The sequence below is a fragment of the Ciconia boyciana genome, chromosome 13, assembly GCF_034638445.1.
Source record: "Ciconia boyciana chromosome 13, ASM3463844v1, whole genome shotgun sequence".
NCBI classification, from domain to species: domain Eukaryota; kingdom Metazoa; phylum Chordata; class Aves; order Ciconiiformes; family Ciconiidae; genus Ciconia; species Ciconia boyciana.
In genome coordinates, this window is record NC_132946.1 from 18,332,087 (window position 1) to 18,345,837 (window position 13,751).

The 13,751-nt window shown below is 50.2% G+C and overlaps 1 protein-coding gene across 1 annotated transcript in view; it reads left to right on the top strand.

The window, feature by feature from the left end:
• LOC140659174 (syntaxin-binding protein 4-like) overlaps nucleotides 1-13,751 on the top strand; it is a 46,601-nt gene that overhangs the window by 5,332 nt on the left and 27,518 nt on the right. Inside the window, exons 2-4 of the mRNA XM_072878475.1 lie at nucleotides 6,723-6,796; nucleotides 12,376-12,471; nucleotides 13,262-13,331. Of these exons, the coding sequence (XP_072734576.1) occupies nucleotides 6,723-6,796; nucleotides 12,376-12,471; nucleotides 13,262-13,331 (240 nt within the window). The remainder of the gene's footprint in view (nucleotides 1-6,722; nucleotides 6,797-12,375; nucleotides 12,472-13,261; nucleotides 13,332-13,751) is intronic.

Sequence of the window (13,751 nt, forward strand, 5' to 3'; positions counted from 1 at the left end):
GGAGCCAGCCCTGGTTTGTGGGGACAACCACGCATGGCTCCTCCAGCTGCAAGTGCGATTCAGTGGCTGCTGTTCGCCTACTTTGGTGCTCGCAGTGGCCTTTCCCAAGAAGCAGGGAAGGAAGGAGGCAGAAGACAACCAAGGAAGAAATGTAGAAGAGCCTTTTATCCACAGACAGGCTACAGGCTGCTTGCCCAGAAGGTCCTTTGACCAACACATTGAGGAGAGGTGGATAATAATGTAGCAGAGTTGCATCTACTCATGATTTTCTGTTGGATAGAAAAGAAACTTTCATCAATTTTTTTGCATCCTTATGCAAACCATTACTTTATATCTCTGATCCTAATGGTGCTTTCTAAAGCAAGAAGGCTGAAATCTCCTGCCCTGGGCAGTGAAGGGGAGGAACCCTGGAGGCAGCTCTCCCCTCAGGCAGCATGTTGCTTGGCTGGAGGCAGGGAGGACTGTGTAATTGGTATTTAGGAGAAAATCCAAATTTAAAATGTGCTGCCAGGAAATCTCAGGGGGGAGAGAAGCAGGAGCGAGTATCCTTCCCATGGAGTCTGCAGACCTTCACAAAGGGACTGAAAACTAACACATTGAAAGTCCAGGAGCTGGTCACTTCAAAGCCTGGAAGTCCAGAGGTGCTGTGTGTCCTGGGGCAGACAGCCCTGCTCTGAAACAGCTATCTATGGAGGTCCTCTTCAATTGGGGAAGCGGTGGAGTTGTCTTCTTGGCTGTCCCACCAGCAGACAGACATCTCCTTTGACGTGCTGGAGACATTTCTTTAGTTCTAGTTTCAGACAAGGTGGCTTTTCCACCTGCCAAAGGAGCTCCATGGGCTGTGGCTTGGGCTGCACAAGTCTTCCAGATCTCTTTGCCATCAGTCAGTGCTGAAGGCTAAGTTGCATGAAAAGATTGGTTCCCGGGTTTTAGCCTCTATATTGGGGCTGGAATAATTGAGGAGACTGAAGGCTCTATTTCTTTGCTTGTATGGCCTTAACATGACCTGGAGATGATCCTACCTGAGCTGACAGGCTGCAAAGAACTGTTTGGCAGGGGAGAGCAGTCATTGAATCCCGCGGTTTCAAATGAAAGCATGTTTCACAAGAGACGAGCCTTGAGCAATGTCTTCCCAAGCAATTTTGCATTTTCTGCTGGACATCTCTCTGTCCCCATGTTGACCATGCAGTGCCAATGCTCCCAATGACATTAAACCCATGACCTCCACCTACTGTGGGCCAACTATTCCCAGCACTGTTTGCTCGTAGTCTGGGTGGGAAGGGCAAGGGGAGACCTGCATGATGAGAAAAAATAACTTTACTGTTGGTTGTGCTTGTTGCAGCCATCCTCTTTCCCTCTTTTTTTTCCCTGAAACCTAGACATATATACTGTCACCATCTTCTCCACCTGCTTCCTCTTGGCGATGGCCAAAGTTTGATGGTTTGGAGGAGGTGTGATGCCCTGGAGGAGGTGGGATGGAGTGTAGGGCACAGCCAGCCCCCGTAACAGCCTGCTTTGCCTCCTTGCTCCTCGGCAGCACGCAGCAGCTCAGCCAGCTGCTGTGGCATGGGGGAGAGCACTGCTGCAGCAGACACAGTCGCTGGTACGTAACCCGCTCCCTTTCTGTGCCTCTCCCCAGCGCTCCCAGTTTCTCTCTCCCCCGCTTTCCCCTTTGTCATCTCTTACAAAAATGTACTGGAAATGCGCCTGACTTGTGCTATATTTTGCTGTCAGCATTTTTTTACCTTATGGTCCTGCTCTAAGACTTATTTTGATTCCACTCATATCTTCCCCCACCCCTGCTTATACATGCTAGTGTTAAGTAAAGCTGACTGATATAGTTTCACTCAACTCTTTATATTAAAAATATTTTTTTCAAGCCACAATAACTTTTTACATAGATTAAAAAATCCATTTTTTCAATTAGTTCAATGAGTTCTCAAACTCATTTTTCTAGCAGTCAACAAAAAGGTGGACATGCATATTAAGCACGTATTTATACCCAGCCCTGCAGTGTTAGTTTGTACTTAATTCGTGCTCCTTCCATTCACCCATTTATTTAAAAATGTAAAGTCTCGTCAGCGGTTCCCCGGGGTAAGAAGCCTGAGCTTTCCAGCTGGATCTACTCTGAGTTGCTCAGCGAGGTCCCAGCTCAGTAAAGAGCTTGAGCATATGGCATATCCCCTTTGCCAGTGGGATGCTTGCCTTCAATGCTGGTTATACGTAGCAGGATTGGGACCCCTGGACAGCTTATATGTGGCTTATAAATCTTTCCTGAGTGTGAGCCCAAGTTTTAAAACACTAAAAACTTCTGAGGCTCTTTTGCTGAAACTTTTTCCAAATAAGACAGAGGTTAATCGGCAGGAGCAGCATCAGTGTCTGATGCTTTTGCCAGCGTCAGTCTGTATTGTGGAGGATGGAGTCAAGGATCTGAGGATTTGGGGGTAAACTTTGAAGCTGAGCCCTCCTCCTCTTCTCTGAAGGCCTCCTTGGTTCGATTTCCACTTACTTCACCACCTCGCAGACGAACGTGTGGTTTATTGCAACATCCCACCCAGCTGGTGTGAAGCATCGGCATGCGGAAAGGGCAAGTGTGTCTCCGGGTGCAGCTGGCAGCAGTTGGTGGGACCATGGTTGGACTGCTGAAGGATTTGGTTTCAAAGGTGCCGAGCACCCAAGCCCCAAGCAAACACATGTCCGCTTAACGTTGAGTGTGAAAATTGTTCCCTGAGGTGCAGAAACCAGGGTGGATGAATTACTGAATTGCGAGGCAGGGAAATTCTCCCATTTGCCTGCACATTTGGGGTTGGGCTGGCCTGGCTCCAGGGAGCTATCCTGCAGCCCTTCTGAAGCTGGTCAGAGAGGTCACCTTCTCCTGTTGACGTTGCCCCAGTGCTTGTGCTATCCCTTTCCTTCAGCAGCACTGATTTATTCCAGCCAAGTCTCCGGCCCATGACTCAAAAGGGTAATCCTGTGAATTAATTTATTAGCAGAGTCTCAAAGGACCTCAGAAGGTTGCACATCGAATTTTGGTGGTGGGATGGAAATTGTCTCTTACTGTGACCAAGGTGATTATTAGAGGACTTGGAGTATGATCGTTAGCGTAACTGGCAGGAGGCTGGTGGGTGAGGGCTGCTCGAGCATCCGTTTACAGGTGAGCTGCCGAAAAAGGCCACCCCGAGGTGGGCTCAGCGCTGGGGTGCTCCTGCCCCTCAAGGAGCTGTGCCCTGGCGCAGACCAGCTCCCCGTCGTGGGAGAACAGGCACGAATGGAGGGTTACCGCACCCCAGGGGAGCTGAATTCATGTGTCTGCTCTGCCACAAAACTTCCTGGCTAGCCTTGACTGAGTCACTTAGTACCAGAGCTGGGGGTCACCGGGCGCTTGGACTCTCCTGCCTTAATGGGGCATGATGTTCGGCTCTCCGTGCCCTGGACTTCATCTGCGGGATGGCAGGGGAAAGAGCATCTCCCCGCCCTTGGGTTGCTGTGAGGATGAGTGAGGCTCTTGGTGCAGGGGAGGCTGCAGCTGTCCAGCAGACTGGGAGATGGCCCCACGTACAACCCCTTGTGCTTCATCTGACTCGGCCAAAGCCTTCGTGCAGGCGTGGACTAGGTGGGCCTGCCTTGCTCTGGGGGGGTGTGTGTAATGTATCGCCAGATGCGTCTATGTTTGATGTCCACTTGGCATTATTTATCCAAATTTTGATCTTGCAGCTAAATTAATTCATTTTTTAGGAGAGTTTTGGCCACCTAAAGGTCTAGTCTACTTGTGTTTTTAATATTTCATCTGAATGCCCCCAAATGGAAGTCACTTTAAAAAAGGCAATTAAAATGCAGGAAAACTTTTTGCATTGTCATTATTTTAAAGCACCTTGAACTTGCCCAGCAAGGCTTCACATGACCACTGGGGAAGCTCTTGCTAATAAAATTAGTTGTTTACGCATGGGAAAAGTAATACCCAACAGCACCAGGTTCAAGGAAATATTTGGCAAAGAGTTTGCAGTCCCAAGCAAGCACGTCCATACCTGATCCCCAGCTGAGCTGGACTGAGGTCTGGTACCACTAATGGGGTCTGGCCCGGAGCCTGCAGAGAGATGCTGTGGGAACGGCACGTGAGAGGCACCGTTGATGGAGTCAGGGCCAACAGCTTACCTGCTACCTTAGCTGCTCCCCAGAGCTGCCAGGGATGCAGGACCTGTGTCTTCCCACTGCCCGCAGCTCCAGGGGAGCATGTTTCCTGGGAATTTCTCTTCATTTCACACCGTGCTCACCAAGATCACAGCCCTGCTCCTGCCGAGCCCCGAGGTGGCTTGTTCCAGCTCCATCCCTGCTCACTGGCCAACCTTGGATAATCTCATTTCATGTCTCCATCCCCACATCCCACAAAACGGGGGTCACATTGCTTCTCTGGCTGGGTGATGTGCGGCGAGACAGGGGTGGAAGAGGCTGTTTAAAGGCAAATCATACTTCTGACCTCCCAACAGATAGTGGAACAGCTGAACTTGCTTTGTATTAAGAAAGAAACACTGTGGACTGGAAAAGATGCTAAAAGAAAAAAAACACCTAAACCCCTAAGTGCTACAGTCTGTTATTACTTCCAAAGCTTTGCTATGGATTTTAAGCCTTTAGGGATGGTGAGCACACATGTCCTGCACTGAACGCTGCCCTTCATCCCTGGAGGGGCTGCTCCCAAAGACGCGCAATAGGATGCATCCAAATAATTACCCCGTTGTGTTAACGATGAGTGCGACAGCCCTGCTGGGGGGCTGGTAGAGCTCCCTCCCCGCTTGTTCGGGAAGGCTCTTGTGATGGACCATGTTGGCTTTGGCTTGCGTAAGCTTTAATCTAAAGTTGGAGATGTTTTTAGCTGATCTGTGTTAATGTTGGGTGGAATTAACATGCATATGGGGAGACCACGTGACCCCCTCCGACCTCCCCCCCCCCTTTTTTTTTTCCCATCGCTTTAACGGATTCCTGCCAAATCAGAGTGGCTGGCGCCCGGCAGGGCTGGGCTGCCGCCGCCAGCAAGATGCCCGCCGTCTCTGTCCTTTACAAGGGAGCCATCATCATCAGCAGGTAATCCCCGCTGCAGCCGGGGCAGGAATTGGGGAGGGGGCACAGGGCAGTCTGGGGGTCCCGGTGGCCACCCCTAGCCAAGGGTTATCTGCTGTGGCTTCTCCCGGACCAGGGTTCGGTGGCAGAGATGGCTCGCGTGCAGCAGAAAGAGCTGAGGACTTCATCACTAGCGCCTGTTGTTGGATTTCTTGCATCTCTAGCATTAGCAAAGCTCACTTCTGCTCCACTGTTCGTGCATCAAATTGGGGATAAAAGTTGATTGTATCAAGTAGGCATCTGCTTTACCGAAACCTCCGACCTTATGTCATGTTTCAGCCCGGTTTGAGCTATTTCTGTTTACTCGTGGTGGAGTTTCCTCGGTGATTTACTCAAAATACTCTGAAAATCCTGGATGGTAAATTGAACCAGTCTGGGCCCAGCGCTGCTCTGGCTTCCTGGGATGCCTTCAGGCTCCATTTTCTGACAGCCAGATGTGGCCAGTTGTTTGTCCAGTCTCTTGAATACGTGAAACGTTGCAAGAATATCAAGGGGGGATATTTTTAACAAGGAGAAAAAGCTTCCAGTCTGAATCTTAGAGCTTTACAGATAGCTTGATATTTTGAGAGGTATTTTGGATGCCTGCAAAGAGAAGTCCCCAAGGTTTATTCCTCTCCTGCGTCCTGCTGGACTTGGGAGAGCCTGTTGTGCCGCACGGTGTTGTCCCTCCTCAGCTGTATCCAGATTTAGGATCCGATATTGATTCAGAAACTTCTTTTCTCTTGTGACTTAAATCCTGGAAAGTGGGGTGTTTTGGGAGCCCCTCACCCCTGGTTTCCCACTTGGCATGTCTGGCTCTGGGTTTGTCAGATCAAGGTCCAAACCATCCTCATGTCCACCCATCCTCACTGGGTGACCACCAGGGGCCACCCAAGGAGGAGAAGCGCTGGTGGTCCCAGATTTGGAGTCTGGGGTCCCCAGCTAGGGCAGAGTGGAGCTTTCGGTGTCATTTATTTGGGACACCCACCTTGCCAGCAAGGGTTTAGGGGGAGACTGTGGGGCGGCTGGCAGAGTTACTTGGCACGGGGGAAACTCAGGTGTACGATGCTCTTCCACCCGCTTCGGCTTGCGATGAGAAGCTCCCACCCTTAACCTGGCGAGGCAGGGACTTGAAGCGGCTCAGCAGATCTTGCATCCCCCTTTTCCAGATCCCCTGCCAGAGGGATGGAGACTGCCTACGTTACAAAACCTCAGGAGCAGATCGCGCCCGGCTGTCTTCATTACAGGCTGTCTGTATTTGTGAAACTGGTTTATTCCCGGAACATTGGTCCGAGCTCTGATCTCATTTCCCAGGAGCTGGACAGCTGTCCAGCCCCGTTAATCTGGGGTAATGAATCACAGACAGGTCCATCAGATTTGCTGGGTGGGGAGGATGATGTCCAGCCCTGCACATATTCTCCCATTTATCTGTATAAACTTTGAGGGAGGTGGGAGGGGGTTGCTTTTTGCCAGTGTGGACTTAATATGCAGGGCCGTGTCCCTCAACCTGCGTGTCTGTCGGCAATGTCCGGGGTGGTGGGAAGGATGTGCTTGTGCACGTGTTGGTTGGGCGCCTGTGCATCTGTTTGCTTTAGCCCATGAAAGAAAGATGCTTCTCTTCTCTCTCCCAGGACGCTCATGGGACCATACGGGATGGATCGAACCGTGCACTGCTTTGATTTCGACGACTGTGCAAACGGGCTGGGTGAGTACTGAACCTCTGCAAGGGACATTGGGCTGGGCTGGGGCCCCTCAAACATCCACCCGGTCCCCAGCACCCATGTCGTGATGTGCCTCCCTATGTGGTTTGATATCTCACAGAAATATTGGTTCTTGTGCCTGCCTGTGTCGAGCATCTGATAGCACCTTTTGCAGCTGGGAGGTTAAAATAAGGTCACAATCCCAACTAATTCCCCGCTGATGGTGGGCAGCCGCAGTGCTGAGAGCTATGCAGGAGCCTGGGGCCAGAGCCCCTCCCCTGAGCAGGACAGGGGGGGAAAAGACTTTTCAGAATTTTCTGATGAATTAATTAAATTAACATTTAAAATTTAAAAAATCAGAAATAAATTTAAAAAAATCACAAACACTTCCCAGCTGCCTGTCCCTGCTGGCTGCCACTGCCCCGCTGCAGGCAGGGCTCCCCAGGATGCCACCCTGATGGGCGACGCAGGGCGTTGCAGCTCTCCTGGGGACCGGGCTGCATGAGTTGTTTTTGGAAAGTTTGGCCCACGGGTAAGGGTATGAGCACTGAGCGAGTCAGACGTCCTTCCACGGTGCTCTGAACATCAAAGCACAGAGGAGAAGGGAAAAGAGATGGTCACATCCATCAGAACGTGAGAAATAGCCACAGGTGCATGAAACTCAGCCCAAAAGGATCCAGCATAGCATCTCATCTGACCGCTGTGTATCCAGCAGCATAAATACTGGCGTTCTTTCATGGACTTTATAAAAAAATTGTAATCCTGCATCAGGATTTCTCGGGGTCCACCACGCAGTCTCCTCCATAATTTTTAATTGCGAGTGCAGCCCATCATCCCGCAGAGCAGCTGCAGGCCCCTCGGTGAGGTCCCTGGGTGACCATTTGGGGACCCCTCCTGAGAAGTCAAACTCACCAGAGAAACAAGGTCAGGTTTCCTGAGGCCTGAGATTAATTATAGATTCATTATTGACTGTTTCCAGCTCTTGGGTAATGGGGCTTTCTGCTGTGGAGGAAAGGCTTTGCTGACTCTTCTCCTGGTCTTCTGTTCATGATGTTCACAGGAGCTCAGAGAAATATCTTTGCTCGGTGAATATGATATTTTAATCTCCAGAGGTGGATTTGATTGACTTGATGGGATTTTAGCTGTTGGGTTAAGATTAGCTCGTTAAAGGAGGAGACCCAGAAAAGCCTGACCGGGCTGCCGCTGACCTCTGGAAGAGGTGCACAGATGTTACAGCCCACTGCGAGCCACTTTGCTGGGTCCCAATACTCCTCCTTTCCAGGAGGAGTCTGTGGCCAGAGGGTCTTTGCAGGGTCTTGCAGACCCTCTACAGGGTGTTGCGATACGCTGCAGGAATGATGTGGATTTTCTAATGCGGTCACCAGCTTTCTTCATCCTCTCTTGTGAGGCTTGAAACACTCAAGACACATGGCTGTCCTCCAGAAATCATCCCTCTCTGCTGAGGACCAAGTGGTGCTTGCAGGAGCCCCGTGTCTGCTGTGTAGGTGTAGCTGCTCAGAATATGTTTTTTGGGGAAAAAAGGTGCCTCCATGAGTTTCTAGGTTCAGATGCAGGTGTTATTCCAGCAGAGTTTCTTCAGGGCAGCATCAGCCCGCTCGGTGCCGGCACGGCAGGTCAGCGTTTGGCCCCAGGTCTGTTGCTCTGTGGCTTTAGGTGGAAACCCACATGTGAACCTCAGCAGAAGTTCAAAGGGGTTACCTGGCGGCTCCTAAAACCTGAACTTTGAATTAAAGAATAGCCATCAAAGGGAAGTGCTGATTAAGAAGCATTTCTCAGAAACACTGAGATCCCATTATCTTGACCTTCATCTTCTTAGGACAGGGCAGCGAGTGATTCACCTCCAATCTGTCCCTTCCTCCAGACAGAAAAGGCTGGCCCGGGCTGCAAGATCAACAGAGGGATTAAGGGAAATGTAATTGAACATTGCTAGCTTAGACGCAAAGCGGGCAGCCTCCCTCCGTGCGGACTGCCAGGAGCAGGGCACAGTGGCCGGTGGGGTCGGGATGTGCCGGAGATGATTACAGTTGGGCTAAACAACCAGATTAGCCAGGACACCCCTTGACCTGTGCTATAGGGAGCTGGAAGCAGGTGAGATTATAGCCTGAGAAGTTGAGAGCTGCGACAGTGGCATTAGTGGGAGCAGGATTAGATGTGCCAGAGAAGCTTGAGGGTCTGTAAGAAATTTATAGGATCACTAAGAATCTCAAGAAAACACCACCTTGGTCAGTCTAACCTGTATGTCCACCTGGAGTTTCCCCATTATCTTTGTTTGTTCTGCAAAAGAGAAAATAGTGGGGACATGGGCATTGGCTCCAGGACCTTTGCCAGAAAGGAAAGATTAAAGAGAGAGATCCAAAATAGGCTAGATTATCCAGCCCTAAGTATGACTTAATAAGCATTATACCGGGACTTTGATGCTGTGATAATTAAAGAGCCGTTATTTACCTACACTGGGTCCCAAATATAAATTTGATTGAAATAAGTGCGTATAAAATACAAAGATTCCTAGGAATGCTACCACCACAATCTTTGATTCGGGTTTGTTGCAATCAGTCCTGGGCTGTCCTGTGGCTTGGTCTGAGCCCTGGCAGGGGTGAGCCCTTCCTCCTCCTCCTCCTCCTCCTCCTCCCTGCCCTGGTGGGGACTCCCTGCTGCATCTCTCGGGGGGGCAGGACTGGCATCTGCAGTGCCTCCACGGCAAGGTGATGGGTGGGAGGGCAGCGTGAGCAGAGCCTGGCAGCACCCAGCTGGTTTGCCAACAAGGGAGTTAAAAGTCAGGGGTTTTTCCTCCCCCCCGTCAAAGTTTGTGTGTCTGGGAGCAATACTGTGAGTAATCACCGATTTTAATAACAAGATCGGATTTTCTCCTGACATTGTTGGGGATAAAGGAGGATTTGTAGATACTTCAGCTATATTAAGCCATTATTACAATTGATTTGCAGACACTAAAGGGAAATGAGTCATTATTGATTTGATACCTTGGCAGAGAGGCCTGTCACAAGCAGGTCCTGTTGGGCTGCTGGGTGATGCTGCAGCTGCCCCTCTTCTGAGATGCAGATTTTTACATGATTTATCTAATGCATTTTATCATTCCTAATTACTTCATGTTCCGGTGTGAAGAAAGACCTGTGATGACTTCTTGAGTCATCACCTTGGCTTAAGCCAGACTTCCAGTGTCCTCCCCATCCAGGGGAGCCGATGGGGCTTTGCCTCTGCAGGACCCCCCCATGCCAGGGGTTTCCCAAACCCATCCCAAGTGCGAGCCTGCTCCCCAGGGTCTCTCTGCCAGCTGGTGACAAAGCCCACCAGCAGCCACCCCAGCCTGGTCGGGAGCTGAGAAGCTTTCCAGCTGAGCATCCTCGGTGATGAGTAGGTTTTACCTTCTGTCAGCAGGCTTTGGACTTGCAGCATCTCTACCCCGCTTTGGTCCACAGGTGTGTGACATGCCCCCATGCCTCGGTGAGGCTTGCGCCGCTCAGAGATACCTCTTTTGGGCAATATTTCAAATTTTAGTGAATTTCTTAAAAAAATGCAATGGAGAACAACATTGGTGCCTCCTCCTGAGGTGTTTTGCCATAAGTTCCCAGTGCCATCAGTAAAACAGCTCCTCCTGCCCGGGGGTTTTATGGTTTTAATGCATCAAGCCCAGAGAATAAACTCCAGCGCATGGATGGGGCTGGGGCTTTGTGCTTTGGAGAAGCAGCAATTGGTGCATATGGGAATGAAATGAAAAATTGTGATAAATCTGTTTTTAATCACAATTTTAATGTAAGATGACTTGAGAGACAAGGTCTTTCCCTAGAGGTAGCTGAAAACTGTGAGGGTCTTTAGAGCAGACCTTGGGTTATCAAAGAAAGGGAACTAGGGATGGAAATACCGCCGTTGTCCTGAGTAATCCCAATCCAGGATCCACTCCTCTTCCCTCCTGCTCGTTTCAAAAAGGGGTCTCGTATTCTGGGGAAGAAGCTGTGCTCTGCTCCCCTGGAGGGAGGTGTTTCTCGCATGGGGCCACTTCGTGCATCCCAGGACCCCACCAAGGCTTGGAGCAGCTCATCAGCCCAGGGCAGCAGCCAGAGGATGAAGCTGGCAGTGCCCCTCTCTGCGGTGCTGCCTGTCCTCAGCGTGCCCTCCTGCCCAGAGCAGCAAAATGCCTGACCAGTGGCTCTCGGGAGAGATTTGTTAATTAAAGCTGGGCTTTTTAATCCTTCTGTCCACAGCCTGGATCTTTGAAGCAGGACTTAATGAGCCCCGGACAAATAAGTCTCTTGGGCCATTTCCTGCCAGCCAGCTTATGCACGCTAGCAGGCACAGGTCCCGTGGCTGGAGAGGTGGCCATGCACGAGCCTGTAGCACGAGCCCTTTGCCAAGGTGCTACAGGGCACTCAAGCCACGCTGCCGCAATGGGGGTTTCAGGGCCACACCAAAGGTCATCTCTGCACCCCCGGTCCTGCCTCTGGGCTGCTCCTCCCAGGTCCAAACTGATATAAAGTGGCTGCTCTTGGGGCTGCTCCTGATGTGCAGCTCTGCCATCGGTGGCAGCTTCAAAGGCTGTGGTGGAGATGCTGCTGGAGCCTGGCAGGCAGGTGAGCTTGCAGCAGGGATGTTCTCACCACTGTATTGAACCTGGGGCTTGTCCCAGATGTTGCAGCTCAAAGGGGGTCTCCTGGGGGAAACGCTTGTCCCCGGTAATGTTTCCTATAACAAGACTTATCAGAGATACGAGCACAGGCTGAGGCATCCACAGCAGAATCAGATCCTTTCCCATCAGTGATGAACTTGGACCTGTTGGAGCAGGTCCAGAGGAGGGCCACAAAAATGATCAGAGAGGTGGAACACCTCTGCTGTGAAGAGAGGCTGAGAGTTGGGGTTGCTCAGCCTGGAGAAGAGAAGGCTCCGGGGAGACCTTATTACAGCCTTTCAGTACTTAAAGGGGGCTTATAAGAAACATGGGAACAAACTTTTTAGCAGGGCCTGTAGCAATAGTTTAAAACCATTACCTCTTGTCCTAAAAGAGGGGAGATTTAGACTAGATATAAGGAAGAAATTTTTTACGTTGAGGGTGGTGACACATTGGCCCAGGATGCCCAGAGAGGTGGTAGATGCCCCATCCCTGGAGACATTCAAGGCCAGGTTGGATGGGGCTCTGAGCAACCTGATCCAGTTGAAGATGTCCTTGCTCATGGCAGGGGGGTTGGACTAGATGGCCTGTAAAGGTCCCTTCCAACCCAAATCATTCTATGATTCTATGAACCTGGGGTTGGGGAAGGTGGTCGCTCTGTGCCTATGCCTTTCTCAGAAGCTTTGTCTCCATAGCTGTTGCTCCAAGCAGGTGCTATCTGATGCCTTTAGCCTTTGTGTTGTGTCAGCGGCCGCATCCTGTTGATTCTGCTGCTGCTTGTGTAGTGCAGGGGATACATGGGGCTTTCCACAAATGGTTTTTAAAAGGGATGTCAGGCAGTGCTGAGGCACCTGGGAGCTGTGTCGGAGGCTGCATCCCTCTGAGATGGCCCGTGGAAACCGTGATTCTTCTGCCTTTGTGTCATGGGCACTTCTTTTCCTCCAGGTATTAAGGTAATTGGTGGCATCAAGGAACTCACCGGAGAAGAATATGGAGTTTATGTCAAGAGGATCCTTCCAGGGGGTGTTGCTTATGTGGATGGTGAGTTAAATGTGGTGCAGAGTACCGCAAAGACTGAGAAAAGCCAAAATCCAATATATTTCTTTTATACGTTGCCTTATTAGACATTTCAGGTGCTTCCTCCCAGATTTTCTAGCAGTGGGGGTATTTTTTTGGTGTGGCAATCATTGTAACATCCGACAGCAGCCTTGTCCCGACTTCTCAGCATATGTACGTTTGTTTCATGTATTTAAAGCAAGATCCATCTCTGCCACACAAAGACCTTCACTTTGCTGCCTGTCCTTTCCCACGTGCCACTGACTGCCTGTAGCCCCCACATGACCTGAGATCCTTTTGCAAATTCAGCTCTGAGCCACTGATTTCACTCTGAGCATCTTCAAATAAGGAGGTATTAGGCAGGGCTCTGCAGAGTTCACCTTTCATAACTTAAGCCAGAAAGATTTTTTTTTCCAAATGTTACAACATAATTTTTGCATCTAATAAAGAAAAATAAATCCAGAACAGGTGGAGGTGCCAGTCGTGGTTTTCTACCTGACCTCAAACTGAATTAAGTAAAAGCTTTATTGCGTTTTTTGGTATTTACTTTCATAACTTCCTACAGCAGAGGAAGTGCTGTGACGGCACGGCTTGTTCAGGGAGGTTGCAGAAACTTAATCTATGGACATCTTGAAAAACAGGTTGGATGAGCATCTCAGGAACAACCTATGCATATTTCATCCTGTCTCTGGGCAAAGGGAGGAACTGCCCAACCTCTCCCAGTCCCTTCAAGCTGTATTTTCTGCTGTTTCTATCCATTAGTTTTCTTTTCTAGGGCGCCTGCAGCCAGGAGACCAGATCCTGGAGGTCAATGGAGATTCCTTAATTGGGGTTACAAGCGAGAGGTACCATATCCAAACGGAAATTTTGCATTCCTGTTGCTTTTGTATAATTCTGTGAAGTAGTTTAGGTTGCAGGTTGCACGGAGGACACCAGGGCATCACTTTGTCTGTGCTCTGACGCAGCCAGCGCTGTTCCTGAGAGCCAACTTGGGAATTATAAAACAAAAAGTTTCTATATAAAAATAGACCGGTGAACCCCAGCTGTATTTGTGAGATATTCAGGCATTTCCCCAAAATGCTGGGTTTTTTAACAGCTCCTGGCACCCCCACTCCATCTGCTACAGCTTCCCAGTAAGCCCCGCAGCTCCCAGCGCAGGAGATTAGCCAGTGCCTAAGCCCAACAGGGCTGCTCTGCGCAGGGGATTCCCTCCAGACCTGCAATCCAGCCCCTCGTCTCCCTGTCAAGAAAATAATTAACTGATC